Source organism: Charadrius vociferus, unplaced genomic scaffold (genome assembly GCF_000708025.1).
Source record: "Charadrius vociferus isolate BGI_N301 unplaced genomic scaffold, ASM70802v2 scaffold82, whole genome shotgun sequence".
Classification (NCBI taxonomy): Eukaryota; Metazoa; Chordata; class Aves; order Charadriiformes; family Charadriidae; genus Charadrius; species Charadrius vociferus.
This window is the reverse complement of record NW_009647401.1, coordinates 3,862,256-3,876,173: the sequence shown is the minus strand read 5'-3', so window position 1 is coordinate 3,876,173 and position 13,918 is coordinate 3,862,256. Positions and strand designations below refer to the sequence as shown.

General features: G+C 41.7%; 1 protein-coding gene across 1 annotated transcript in view; it reads left to right on the top strand.

The window, feature by feature from the left end:
• Nucleotides 1-1,022, top strand: part of MOXD1 (monooxygenase, DBH-like 1) — a 71,039-nt gene extending 70,017 nt beyond the window's left edge. The window contains exon 12 of the mRNA XM_009880197.1: nt 726-1,022. Coding sequence (XP_009878499.1) covers nt 726-890 — 165 coding nt within the window. The 3' untranslated portion in view covers nt 891-1,022. The remainder of the gene's footprint in view (nt 1-725) is intronic.
• Nucleotides 1,023-13,918: the final 12,896 nt, after the last annotated feature.

Here is a 13,918-nt window from a genome sequence, read left to right as displayed (position 1 = left end):
TGTAGGGAATACATTTAGGAAAAGCATAGCGAAGCAGTGTACCCAAACCTCTCTGATATCATGTCAAAGCCAGGACAGGCAGGTAATTACGTCTAACTCCATAAAAATTGCCCTGAGTTCTAAGGGAAGAGTAAAAAATGCTCAATATATAGAAATATGACACTGCTGTAGGTGGCCCTGCTTGATCAGGGACATTGAACCAGATGACCTCCAGAGGTCCTTTCCAAGCTCAACCATTCTGTGATTCTGTGAAATAAATGTGTGCACGAACAACTGCCTTGTACATGCAAATGTAAGCCTTGTGGGTACTAATGACCACATTCAAATATCATCCAATATCCCTATAGCACTGTGACACTGTAAACTCCCATTTTCATCTGCCAGAAAGACGAAAACAAAACCCAAACCAACCGAACAGCCCCACAAAGCAAAATAAGGCCATACAAATCAACCAATGAAAGCCTAACCTTGCTTTACTGGAGAGGATGCCAGTGTGTATAGCTGTTCCCGAGCTGAGAACGAGGGATGTGCACACTGGCTGATCATTTGGCGCGCAATACATTAATATTTTTACTGAGCTCGATGTCTCCACAGTAAGAGTCACAACCCCAGTACAAAACTAACAATAGATTCTCCTGCAAGCTGCCAACTAGTCTGGGAGCAAAATAGAGATTTCTAATCTTGTGTGATGATGCTCTGATCAATTTTTATTATTTTAATTGCAGATCCAAGGCATGACAGCTTTACCCCCTGAAATAGAGAGACCGTACAAGACAGAACCAGTAATATGCAGCTCATCTTCCTGTTTACATTGCAGTTTATTCCTCACCCTGTTATTTGTTGTACATGTCACAGCCAGTACCATAGGAAACATTGGGCCCTTTGTATAATAATTTTTATTCATTTGTGTTTCATATGCCATGCAAGTTCTGATGTGTTTGCACTGTTGCTATTGTAGATTTATTTTTTTACATATTAATAAACTAAATTTGCCAGTTCCAAATAAAATATGTGCTTCCTCAGAAAACTGTGGGTTTTTTGGTTTTCAATGTAAAGTATGTATAAAACACAGTAGGTACACTGGCACATTGCATATTGAAATCTTTTCCTGCACCATTTTGTTACACTTTGTCCTGGCTCTTTCACATGATGTTTTCAAAATCAACTCTGTATATGGGTAAAATTAATAAACTAAATGCAACTTAGTTAACCACATTCAAGCTGGTGTGTGCTGTATTATTTCATCTTGGTTCTTGACATCTGCAGGTGATGAAATTATTTCTGTATGGACAAGTCTTGCAAATGTGTATTTGGGCATGTCTCACTGACACCTGCTGTAAAGCTACAGGAAGGATTAATTCAGGGAGGATATTTCTGGGAGCAACACATTGCAAACCATCTATCCACCTTAAGAGAAGCGAGCGTGATGGCTGTCAAAGGGATGAACCCCAAATCTCCCCATAGCGATTGCTGTACGAGTCCCTCAGCTTGGCAGGGATTTCTCTCCCCCTTTTCTGTTCTTTATCTCTTCCCCAGTCCCTGGCAATTCAGTGTGTTTCTTTTGTCTTAAGGTATTTGTAGAGCCAGTAAAGCTCTGGGGAGCGCACGCCTTTGCTAGATTTGATCTGGATAGCAGTAGCAATAAAAATCTATCTCCCAGCCAGGCTCTGGCACGCACAGGGAACCGGAGCATGAGCCTGCCAGGAGCTATTGTTATCACATGCCGAGCATCATGATAGGCCAAACCCTTGATTAAGAGGTTATTTTTGTGCCTTGTGTAAAATTTTTTATTTATCTGCTTATTTCTTTGGAAATCTGCAACTTTTCTACTCTGAGTAAAGGCAGGGAAGACTCCCAAAAGACACCTAATTTATCGCTCCCCAATGAAAGCACGCAGCACAGTAGAAAAAGACTTGGAACACCCCAAAACTCCCTTATTTTTGTAGCCACACTGCAGTTACAGTAAACTATAATTTTTCCACAGTGCTGCATAAACCTTACTGGAGTGTGGCAATAAAAGTAAGTTGTTTTGGATGTTGAGAATGCTTCCCTGAGCACTGCAACACCTCCACTACAACTAACCTCTGTAGACTTCGTTACATACAGACTTTGTTACATACATTTTATGTCACTGAGCACTTTTGTGCAGTGTGGCGAGTCCAGATCAGATCAAGAACCTGACCGAGATGAGATAAACTGCTTTTCTGAACATTTTTGTTCATTGATTGTTAATGACTGATACCTGTCTGGGCAGTTGCACCTTTTAACAAGGGCGGGCTGTTCTAATGCAAAGAAATATCACATAAGAAAGAAAACAAGGATTTGGGAACTGTCTTCTCTGTATTTGAGAAGTGAGAAGGAAAGCATCACAAAGCTGGTAAGGCTCCTTTTGGGTAGCCGAAATGACAATGTGTGTGTTAATCAACACAGAAGAGAGGCACTGAAACAGCTAATGCCCCAAGTAGAAATGAGACAATTAATGATGTATAGATTAATTTTCTAGGAGCTATAACAATCTCATTACAAAGTTTATGCATAAAGGGAGTTTAAAATGAGCCGTGAAGGTAGAGGTTCACTGGGCCTCCTAAATCTTCTCGGTGCTGCAGTCTCCACTTGGGGTAAGAGCAACTCCTGCCAAATCCTGCGAAATTTCTACTGTTGCTGGGCAGCTGCTTGCTCTAAATATACCTGGACAGTGGTAGGTTCTACTGTCCTTCCCGCTGGTGCTGGATAAGGTAAGGAAAAGGTGTATGCCAAATAGAATATGGATTTTTGGGGGGTCAAACCCCTGAAGTTTCAATAGACAAATATAATTATTTAGATGTCGTCTTCCTGCCAGCAGAAGAGCTATGCTTTTCTGTTTCATGTTCCTGAATAGAACTGACTGAAAAAACAGTGAAAAACAAATACCGGTCATGGTGGATTATAGGGAGAAAAATCTTCTGAGTTATTATTTGTACAGATCTGTTCTGAATGTGAAAAGTTATGGCATCTCCAGCAAAGATATCACAAAGTCCAGGGTGCACTTTATTGTAAAAATAGTCATCAGGACCCTGGACCTTTCTTACACTTGAACACGTCCCTAAGGTGAGTATGTTTGAACAGCTTTTTGACAGGGAGTGAGGGGTAAAATAATAGGGAATTAAATGAAAAAAGAGCATTTGTGTTGAACAGGAGAGCCCTTTCAGGTCTCATTGGCTAATAGACATGGGATACTGGCATCAGTCCTATGTTGACTTGGTTTGCAACAAAGAAAAAGCAGATGTAGGATTATTTTCCATTCACTTGGCTGTTCTCTGATTTGATACAGTTTCTTATCTACAGGGGTTTCCTTTCCATGGGCATTCATCCTAAGAACATGTGAACAGATGGGTGTTTGTTGCTGCCATCCAGTAGGCCACGACATGATGTAAAGCAAAGCTGTCTCAGAAAGGATGTCTGTGAGAGATAACTGCCATTATATCAGGAGGACCTGCTATATACACTAAAAGTTCATTTTTATTTAACCTGCAACTGTTTTATGACTTATGGAGGAATGGAAAGGAAAATTTTGCTTCACAGGTAAATAAAAAGAGATACTGGTGATACCATTCTGGGATACTTCCATTTAAAATGATCCAAAACAAATGTGAGCACATTACATTATTAAAGAAACTTAAAATGAGAAAACAAAAGATGAAGCCTGAAATTGTTGAAAATTCAAAGCAAGGATAAAGGTGAGAATGCCACGAGCTAACTATGCCACTGAAGAAAAAAACAGGTTGGGCAAACAGATAACTAGTCACACCTCACATGAAAAAACTTTCGGGCACAGATTTTTGTGGTTTTATTTCAATATCGTGCTATGATAAAGCATATACTCTTGCATTGTATTGTTACCCAAAGCTTTCATAATATTTATAGTTAAAAGTACATACAGTAATACTGTTCCCAAGCAAGCCATGATAGAGGAGATGTTGAGTATACGCTGGAAAATCAGTGATTTAGGGATGATGAGCACAAAATGACTAAACACAATACCTCCCTTTAACAATTTTGCCATTCCAGGCTTTTCTGTGTGAAGAAACGTGTAAAGAGTTCCTAGTGAGAAGCTAAATATATAAATATTTCAGTGGGATAAGGAGTTGCATTCTGGAATAGCAGCTGAAAATCCCATTCTCCTTAAATCAGATTCCCCCTGCAATAGTCCAGCTGCCTGTCACCCGTAGACCATCTATGGATATGCTATTAATACTATTTAATCCCTTTTAGTTTTCCTATTTATTCATTATGAAGATTCTATTTAATGAACATGTCTCTCCTCAAATATTTGCGTTACCTGAATCGACAACCATTTGGGATTTTGCCTGTGTGTTGTAAAACCGGGACACAGGAAGACTGAGGAGGGATCATTGGAGTTAACATAGCTCCTCCATTTGACCCTACATGTGAAGGTGTCATTCCCTGCTCGCATGTCCCATCCATGAGGCCCACTGTACGACCCCGTGTCAGCCCATGTGCGCCTGCATCGCAGTGACATCTGGGCTGGGTGCAAGTGTGGACCAACGCAAGGGCAAGAAGCAGAGACGCAACCAGTGGGAGTGCAATTGTGCTGGGCTTAAGCCCTTTCACTGGGGAGGTCTGGCTTGGTAACTGGACTGGCTGGTTAAAAAGAAGGACTGTATGGCCATATTATCGCAGATGCTGAAGAGGCACAAATTTAATAAATAAAACCTAGCTGAAACACTGGCCTCATTCTCCTCTTTCCTCCCTTCATACAGAAAGTGACTATTTTTAGGCCAATTATTACTTCTGGAATGTTTAAGAATTTCCACTCCTTCCGCCCTCTGCCTCCTATTTCTGATTTTTTGGTATGTTCCTGTCTTTGCATGAAAGAGAGAGAGAGCAAACTTATCCCGAACCTTTTAGCAGAGGGCAAATCTGGGAGAAGAAAACGACAGCCATGACACAGAGAGCTCTTCTGGGATGCTTCCTCCATCCCCACGGAGGTTTCCCTAGGCTGTGGGTATCCCCAGGCTGTGGGTATCCCCAGGAGCATCAGCCCCTGGAAGCTCAGTATCCTGCGGGTGCACCGAGCCTGGCGCAGCCTGAACAAAGGTGGGGGGGAGCCATGAAGTTTCCCTTCTTCAGCCCCTGCGAAGTGCCTGTGGTGCAGGTGCCTGCCCCCAGCTGCCGAAACCGAGAGCCCAGTGCTTAGTGCATTTGCCTGGGATAAAGGTACGAACATAATTTATGTCTGTACATCAAAATTAGGAAAGTAGAATATTTCCCCAGACTGAATTTTTAGTTTTGTGGTAACTCTAGTTTGCAGGAAAACTAGAGCTTTCCTGGGACTCGGGCAAACATAAGATGATTTAAGGTGTCCAAAAACATGACTTACAGTCTGCTTCTGAGAGCTGGCCATTTTAGGATGAGTTGTTGCATTGTGCTCAAAAGAAGACATGCTAGAATTCAGTACAAGCTGCTCCAAACCACTGAACAAGAATCACACCTATCACCACTTGAACGATCCCACATAATCAGATGTGGCTCTTCCTATTACCCACTTCATTTGCATTATATCCACAGACTTCAATGTTAAAAGCATTTTCAACAAGTACAGTTACACTGCAAATTTTTTTACTAGTACAAATGTGTTTCTCTGCTAAATTTGTGACCGTTTCTCCTACTCATCCTGCTCTTCAAGGTAAGAAAATATCAGTATCACCTATATGAGTTAATGCTCATGGATGACCATTTTCTTCTGCACAGGGTGTAAGTGCTGGCATTAAATGGTGCAAAATTATTTTTAAATGCCTTCATTAACATAATTGTTCTAAAATCTACTTTGCCCTGGTTTATGTAACTGCAGAAGGCAGAGGAGAATAGTGACTCCTGCTTCCAGTACCTACGCTAAATCTGAATACCTTCAAGACAACCTGTAAAAACCTTCAAGACTACATGAGCCACAGCTGTAAAAATATGCAGAGAACAGGAAGCTTTTCCCAGACAACCGTGGTGGGTGAACTGTTGACTCCAGCAACATTTGTTTGCTCCATGTCCTGCCTTTCCAGTCCTTGTAGCACTGGTGGTGACCCGTTGTTTGTGACTTCAGCGGTGACTTCTGCGCTGGCTGCACATGGGGAAGTTCAGGGGCTCTGCTGCTCTTTGCCCCTCGGCCGTGGTGAGGAGCACTGGAACTGGCTGCGGCCACTGGCTTTTTTGTGGCTGCCCTAAGCCATGAAACCGATAAGGAGTAGGGGAAATACGTTGCCTTGTTTTTAAAATACACTCAGAAAATTTGGTAAAACTGTATTTCGATATGTGATGGGAACTCTGAACTGAAGAAACTGCATAGTTGGGTTGTAGATATACTATTATGCTTGTTTGCTGAATGCAAAGGTATAAAGTAAGTGGGATTTTTTAACAGTGCAAAGGAGGATAGTTGCTCTGATATACAGGGAAAATGTTCAGTAACCTGTGAATACTTGCCTTAGAAACAAAATCTTCATTATAACATATAACCATCACACACGATTAGTTAGGCTGATGAACGGTGTAGAAGTGGCTGATTAAACACTTATTGAACTGTCCTTTAAAATTACTGGTTTAAGCCGTACTGTTAATATTTTTAAGAAGGTCTTTTGAATGGAATATCCTCCTTTCTTGTTAAATGTAATCAAACCCTAAATGTGTAAATAAATTACTTCAGAAGGAGGAAGGGTGGTATGCTGGGAGTGTGCAAGTGATAACGTTCCAGGCTTAGATGGTAGCAACTGCCTTATCACCACTTGCCCAGAATAAAATCATGGTCCGATTCTTTGCTTTCTCCCTTGACTGGGAGAGTCCAGGATGGAGAGAGAACAGCTTGTGTTAGCTAGGACAGGCAAAAACTTTAATCTCCCAAACTTGTTAGGATTAAACTATTTCTATTTAATTTTATTTAACTCTTTTGATTATGCTTTTAATTATTAAGATCATGTCTAGATCATACTGCAGAAATCAACTTTTATTATATCATAGGCACCATACAAACGCTAACTAAATAGATATATATTGCAGCAGTTCTTAGCTTGCAGAACACGTTTTTTGGGAAAGGGTTGACCAGGTATCTTGAAATATCACAGCCTTTTAATAATTGAAAAGATGCAGAATATGCAGTGGGACATATTTTTCATTCATCTTATACCCTTTCCTTGTATTTAAGCCTCAGATGCTAAAGGCATATGTGGGTTATTTGGGGTTTTTTATGCTTACTGCACAAAAAGCAGCCCTTTTTCCTAGCTGCCAGGCATCCCTACATACTGTTGATTTTACCTGGGATATGCCAGAACTCCTTAAATGATACCAAGTGGTATTCCCTCTACCTCGCTTCAAGCCAGCAGAAGCCTCTAGTTGCTCTTTGTAGCAGAGGAAGACAGTGCAGAACACAGGTCCTCCTGGAGGGACAACTCTCCCCTGACAGTATTTCATGTGCAGGAACACTTTGCACAAGATCATAATAACAAAATATTTAGTTTAAGCGCATGTATTTTTACACTTGCTACTCTGTATGCCACAGATTCATGTAACAGTGAATCTGGGGCATCACGTCTGATCTAGGACAACATAGTGCAATTTCACTGCCGATGACAACTAACACTGTGGTGCTGAGGTGAGCTCTGAGAGACAGAAAACTCTTACTGTAAAACACAAATGGACTGTAGAAATACTCCTGGAGATGCAGAGAGTTACTGGCAAAGTAAATTGCCTTTTGTGAGGCTGTTCTCTCCTTTCTCTTTCTTTCTCCTTTCTGCTCTGGCAGGGGCTTGGACTAGATGATCTCCAGAGGTCCCTTCCAACCCTGACCATTCTGTGATTCTGTGATTCTGTGATTCTTATGTACGCCTCCCATGGGTTACATACACATCACCTTGTAAATGCTTCCAGCTTCTTCCATCCTAGTGAGCAAGAAACCAGTTGGGAGCTGAACGTGGTTCTCCTCTTACTAATTAACCACCAGGCAGCCTCATTACAGCTGGTTTACAATTCCCTGACGAAACAGTGGCAAAGCAAAAAAAAAATAAATTACTCTGGCTTAGATTTATAGGCCTGAGCAACCATTTCCTCAGCACATTGTCATTATTTAATCATGATTTAACTTCTGTTTGCAGTGGTTTTTAAGAAAGATAACGGTATTTTTTCACTGGAAATTCCTAATCTCTTGGAAGGAAACCTGGCAAAATTCAAGTTGGTGTCTCCTTCCCCTGCTGTAACCTAGGGATCAGGGAATAAAAAGTTCTTACAGCTTGACACAATACTGTGAAGAGCCTTGCTTTGTGAAGGAGCAAAAATAATCAGAGATCACAAATGGCTTTCAGGTTTATTTAAGCATAGATTATCAGTATCGCGGAAAATAAATTAAAAATACCTACTTCTTCAAGGCAAATAGCATTTCTGTGAGTCTTCTGTTGTTTTTTTCCAAAAATTTCTGTTCTTAGGACTAAAAAACTATGTTGCATAGTATATTTTTCTTTCTCACTGGTTGTCTTAAGATTGTATGACTGGCTTGTCATCAGAGGATGTCTTAAGATATTTAAGGGGATAGGGTTTGAAAACTTCATAACCTGTACAAAACCTTGCAAGGCATTTCTGAGGAACACAGCAAACTTCTATAAATATCTATGTCTTTTAGACATCAAGTTACAAGTCTGCAATATGCTGTGAAAGCCATAAAAGCTGCTCAAGTGTTGGCCATTATTTGTGGCATCACGTAGTAAATCTGACAGAAGCTATTCCCAGATTGTACCTCTCTGGGGAGACTGTAATTGAAATACTGAACCTGGACACGTTTTTAGACTTAACAGGTTGCATTCACTGCTGGTGGAAGGTGACACAAATCCATTATAGGGCTATATGAGTCTATCTCATCCTTCAGCAGCAGAGGATTTGGTCCTTCAAGATTCAGAACAGCAGGTCAGAAAGCTGAGAAATGCACCACAGGAACCAGATAGCAGGAAAAAATTTTAAAGATAAATATGTCCAGTTGAACACACCTCCAGAGGTTAATGCTTTTTATCTAGGGTGGGGAAGAACCGAGCTTCAGAGAGAACCGAGCTGTAGAGAGAAGAGACCCCTAGAAATGAATCCGGTGGGTATTTTTGAAAGGCATGATAGAAAGAACTGGCTTCACATCTAATGCACTGAACTAAGCCTAGGAGTCCCGGTTCAGTAGCTTACCCGTGGCATCACCAGGCACATGTGTGCAGTTAAACTAATACACACTCCAAACCACTCCAAACAGGGTGATGGTTGATAAATCTGAAAATGTGCATGTGGGAGCTGCATATCACAGAGATAAGAGGACTGCCAGAAACATCGAGGGAGTGTATTGCTATAGAAGAGGAAAAGGAATTATTAAAGGGAAACTGGGACAATTAGACAAACTAAAATGGTGGAAGGCTGGAAAAGACTATTAGCCAAGACTTTCTGATTATGATATCTGTCCAATTGCTTGTTCATCTCCGATGTGAAGTCCTGGGCCTTCATCGTTTGGGAAAGGGAATCTTAGATTTGACAAAACCTGTTTACTTTATGGAACATTCCTGTATTGGCAGGGAATAGTCCGCTGATGAGATAAGAGCCTTCCCTTGTAAACAAAAAGATAAAATATGTCTTTTCCAAACACCTCTTTTTTTCTGTAGGTATATATTTTGCATGCATCATGTTCATAACCAAAACTGTGTTAAAGCACTAGTATCTGTTTGCCATAATTGATACTCGGGATGGTTCTTTCCTGTTTGTTTGTTTGTTTGTTGTTAATATGGGTTCACAAAGTGTGTCTTTATATATTTGCTTTTAAAAAGTGTTTGTATCACATTGGAACAGGTTAGAAATTTTGGAAATTGCAAGTTGGGCAAAAGATTTCATATTGGAAAAAATTATGTACTAAATTCACTAGTCAGCCTCAACCCCAGCACAGACAGTAAAGTAGATCCTTCTAGACAGTGTCCTCTCTAGAGTTTCATTTTCATTGAAAACTCTCATCTTTCAAATTCTGCAATAACAGGGAAAGTAGGGCTGTTCCCTTTCAATCAGTACTTGCTGGACTAGGGGTTATCTTCATTTGTTTGGTTTTAGTTCCCAGCTGTTTTACCACTACAATTGCCTTTCTCTGGCTTCCCTCCCTTCCTTTGCCTGTTCTGCAGCCCTGGTGAGAATTTTCCTATTCCTCCAATCCTGACCATGTGTAATACAAGATCCTTGCTTATCTTACTTTTACTACTGAAGCTTTCATTTTTATTTTGTCTCCTAAGAAGAAAAGCCACTTACTTTACTCTGGCAGGCATAAAGAAATAGTTATTTTGCTTGTTGAGCCCCGATGACTACCAGAATGAGGGTGCTGCTCCTGCCTGCAGAGTGGGGTAACAGCAGATGAGGAATTTAAAAGGTCTGAATTCTGGACTTGGCAGCAGGTAATTGCTTCCCCACACTACACTACAGATCAGCGCCCCTATGCCCACCCGCTAGCCTTTAAGCAAAGCGGGGCTGAGATACCCAGGCAGGAAAAACGGACTTGCCAAGCACACAGCAAGATGTAGGGCTTGGGCAAAGCAAGCTGTTCACGTTTTTTTTTTTGTTTTTTTTTTTTGTTTTTTTGTTTTTTTGTGGTCCCATACCAGCTGGTTTTTAGTACAGCACTTAATTTGCAGTGGATGGAGAACTCTTTTCTATAAGCATTCAAGTACTACTTTTTTCTCCTTTCATGTTTTCCTCTTCGATTTTGCATTAAAACTTGGAAAAAAAAATAAAAAAAAAAAGAAAAAAAAAAAGGAGAACCAGACTGAAAAAAAATAACTGCTTATTGAACAGCACTCTCTGCTGCCTCCTGAGAGATTTACATGTGGTATCTGCTCTATAAGCTTCTCAAGGCTGAAACGGGCAGTTCATAGGATGGGAGAGATGCCCTCTTCTGACAAGGAGCAAGAGGGGATGGTGTTAAATAGTCTTTGATGCCAGTCCTAAAGGATGCCGTTTTACCTCTCAGGCAAGGGGGAGAGCTCAGCAGTAAGGAAGGGACCTACTCCCAGAAGGAAAAGGAAATAAATGGTACCAAAAAGGACCCCGAAAGGTGCACTTGCACCAAGCTGGACTGGTAAAGTAGCATTATTTTTTAAAGTGTTTAACCCACCCCAGAGCTAAAGCAAAACTGCTACGCAGACAAAACTCATCAGTAAAAAAGAATCGTTTAAACTCCTCGTTTAAACTTAGTAAGTAAATAGCAACAGCTGAGAGTGTCGGACAGCCGCAAAACGAAAGGAAATGGGAAAAGGCAGAATAGATAAAACAGGAATACGAAACGGAGACTTTAAAATTGAGGCCCTGCCATCTTGTGGTACCGAGGGAGAATAACTCCAGCGCTGTACCAGCCGCCGGCAGCGCAGGGCGGTTCTCCAGCCGCGGCCCCTGCGCGGAGCATCGGCGGGCGCAGCCCTGCGGAGGGGAGCGCTTTCTCGGGGCGCTGCTCCCCATCAGCCCGGACTGCTGTGGTTGAACCTACCAGCGCACACACAGCGGACATACAACCGGTGTTTAAAGAAATGACAGGCCGTGGGAGAGGCAGGGGTTTAAATACTGTAGCATTGCAGTACTCACCTCATGGAAATTTATTAAAAGATTTTTGTCAGTTTTATCAGTCTGTTTTACCTGCACGTGTGGCCTTGTGACCCATGGTCCTGCTCCAGCTGCTGGCAGACACCTCCCCTCCCCACACACAAATGCGGAGGAAAATAATTAGAAACAGAGCTGAATGAGAAGCCAGGACGGGTTACACTGACATGGTACAGTGCATGGCCAGACAAGCGTACTCACCAGCACCCTGTGACCAGCCCCTTTTATCCCCTTAGCCCGCAATTTTTCCACCCTTGTTTTTGGCCCTTTGGTTCTTCCCCTAAACATCCTATAATAAGTTCTGAAATGGTCTTCCCCTGCATATGGGACATAATGAGTCCCATACCCATAGGCATAGCCCCTCTCAGTCTCTGGGGCTCTCTGGGGAGCCTCCCCCCTTAATTTTTGTGGTGGGTGTCTCCCCCAGTCACTCCCCATGGGGCTGATCACTCCCCTTGTGATGCACTGGGAGGGTCCAGGCAGTGCCCCTTTTCTCTGATGGGTAATTGGGGTTCCCCACTGGCATCACACCTCTGTGCTCCCCCTGTGTATGGAGATGAGCCACATAACAATGTACCTTCTCCTAGGCTGAATAAGCAGCTGCCGCATTACTTAAAACCTGCCAGCCAGTTCTTAACACTATTCACTACTTCCCACTGTTTATTCTCTACAAGCGGTGAGGCAAAGCTCTTGTACAAACCACAGCACATGATGAAAAGGCACACACAGGGCAGAGCCAACCTGTCACTGCCTGACTTTGCAACCTGGAAGATGTTCTTCAAAAACAGGCTTTCTTCTGAAATTTCATCCTTAAAAATAACAAGAAAAGAAAATCAGAGAGACGCCCCTATGTGCTACCCATGGAAATGCCAACTGCTCTTCCCAGATGTCAACAATTCAGCAGCCAAATGCCTACAATTCAGTTCCTCCTGGACAAGGAGAGAGAAGCATCTGAAATTTTTGGCCATAACGGTTTGCATGAGCCGAGGAGCTGTGCGGGCAGACAGCAGGTAGGACACGACACATGACACATGGCAGCGGGTGCGAGCGGGGTTTTGTGCTGTGCTCACATGCTCTGAGATTGCATTTCCAAAACAAGAGCTCGAGAAAGAATGGGTAACTCAATGCGGCTGGAGGTTGGCAGGTCCTGCAGAGATTTGCACAGGAGTGGCAGATGATAGGGAAGAGGGGAAAAATACGCATCACCCAACAACAGGTTTGACAGACATCTGCTGGCAGCAGCCCACTGAGGGGAGATTACTGAACTTGCTGGTTTACCACATACATATGAGAGTGTGCTCTAAGCCCACTCGTACTGCCTGAGCACCCCTTTCCCCCAGCCTTCATGCTGAGCCCAATTTCTACCCAATTTCAAATGAGAGGGGTGCTTCTGTGCCTCCAGGGAAAAGTGACCAGAACATTTTTACTGTGTGAAAAACAATGTATTTTTAACTAACCTCTTACTTGAAAAGCAGTGAATCATTTTGGCTGATTTTTTTCCACAAATAAACCAGCCTAAAGCAGGCACTAGACATGGAAAATTTTGTCCAAATGAAGAGTTCAGAAAAATTACACACAACTGAGAATAGGAGCTGCAAAAGGGAAATGATAGGGAAACTTTAGTAGTAACTGATGCCGTTAAGCAGTTTTACAATAACCCTACTGGAAACCTGAATAATTCGACAAAGTTCTCTTTCATTCTTTTTCACCTTTTTTCTTCAATGTTGATTTTTACCTCCATTCTAACTCATCTCCTATGGAGATATATAGCTGTACCCGAAACAAATTAGTGCACTGTAACATCTCCCTTCATAAGCTAATATAAAATATTACCACTCACTACGATCATCCTTTTCTTCAGCATTTTTATTACATGTGGAAGTATTAGCAAGATTTTTCTGAATTGTGATTATTAGAAGTGAGAATTACTAAGAACTTGAAATTCAATATTTTTCTTAGGTCTCTTACAGACTTAGCAAGACTTTACCATACATGTTTATTCTTAATTCAGTTGTGAGTTTTATGGTCAACAAGTCTCATGTTGGTTTTGTATTATGAAAAACAGACTCTGAAATAGGAATCACCTGGAAAATGAGGTATCACTAGAAGTTATAGTTTGCCTACCTTTCTATTCCGCTCTATTCTGAAGTAATTTTATTGTAGAAGAGGGTAAATGCTGATAATATTTCATCAACTTCTTTTTTAAGACAGAAGGTGAGGGAAAAGTTACTTGGAAAATACTGCATGTTGTTACTATTGTATCACCTCACTCGGAAAAGGTTCCCGCTTG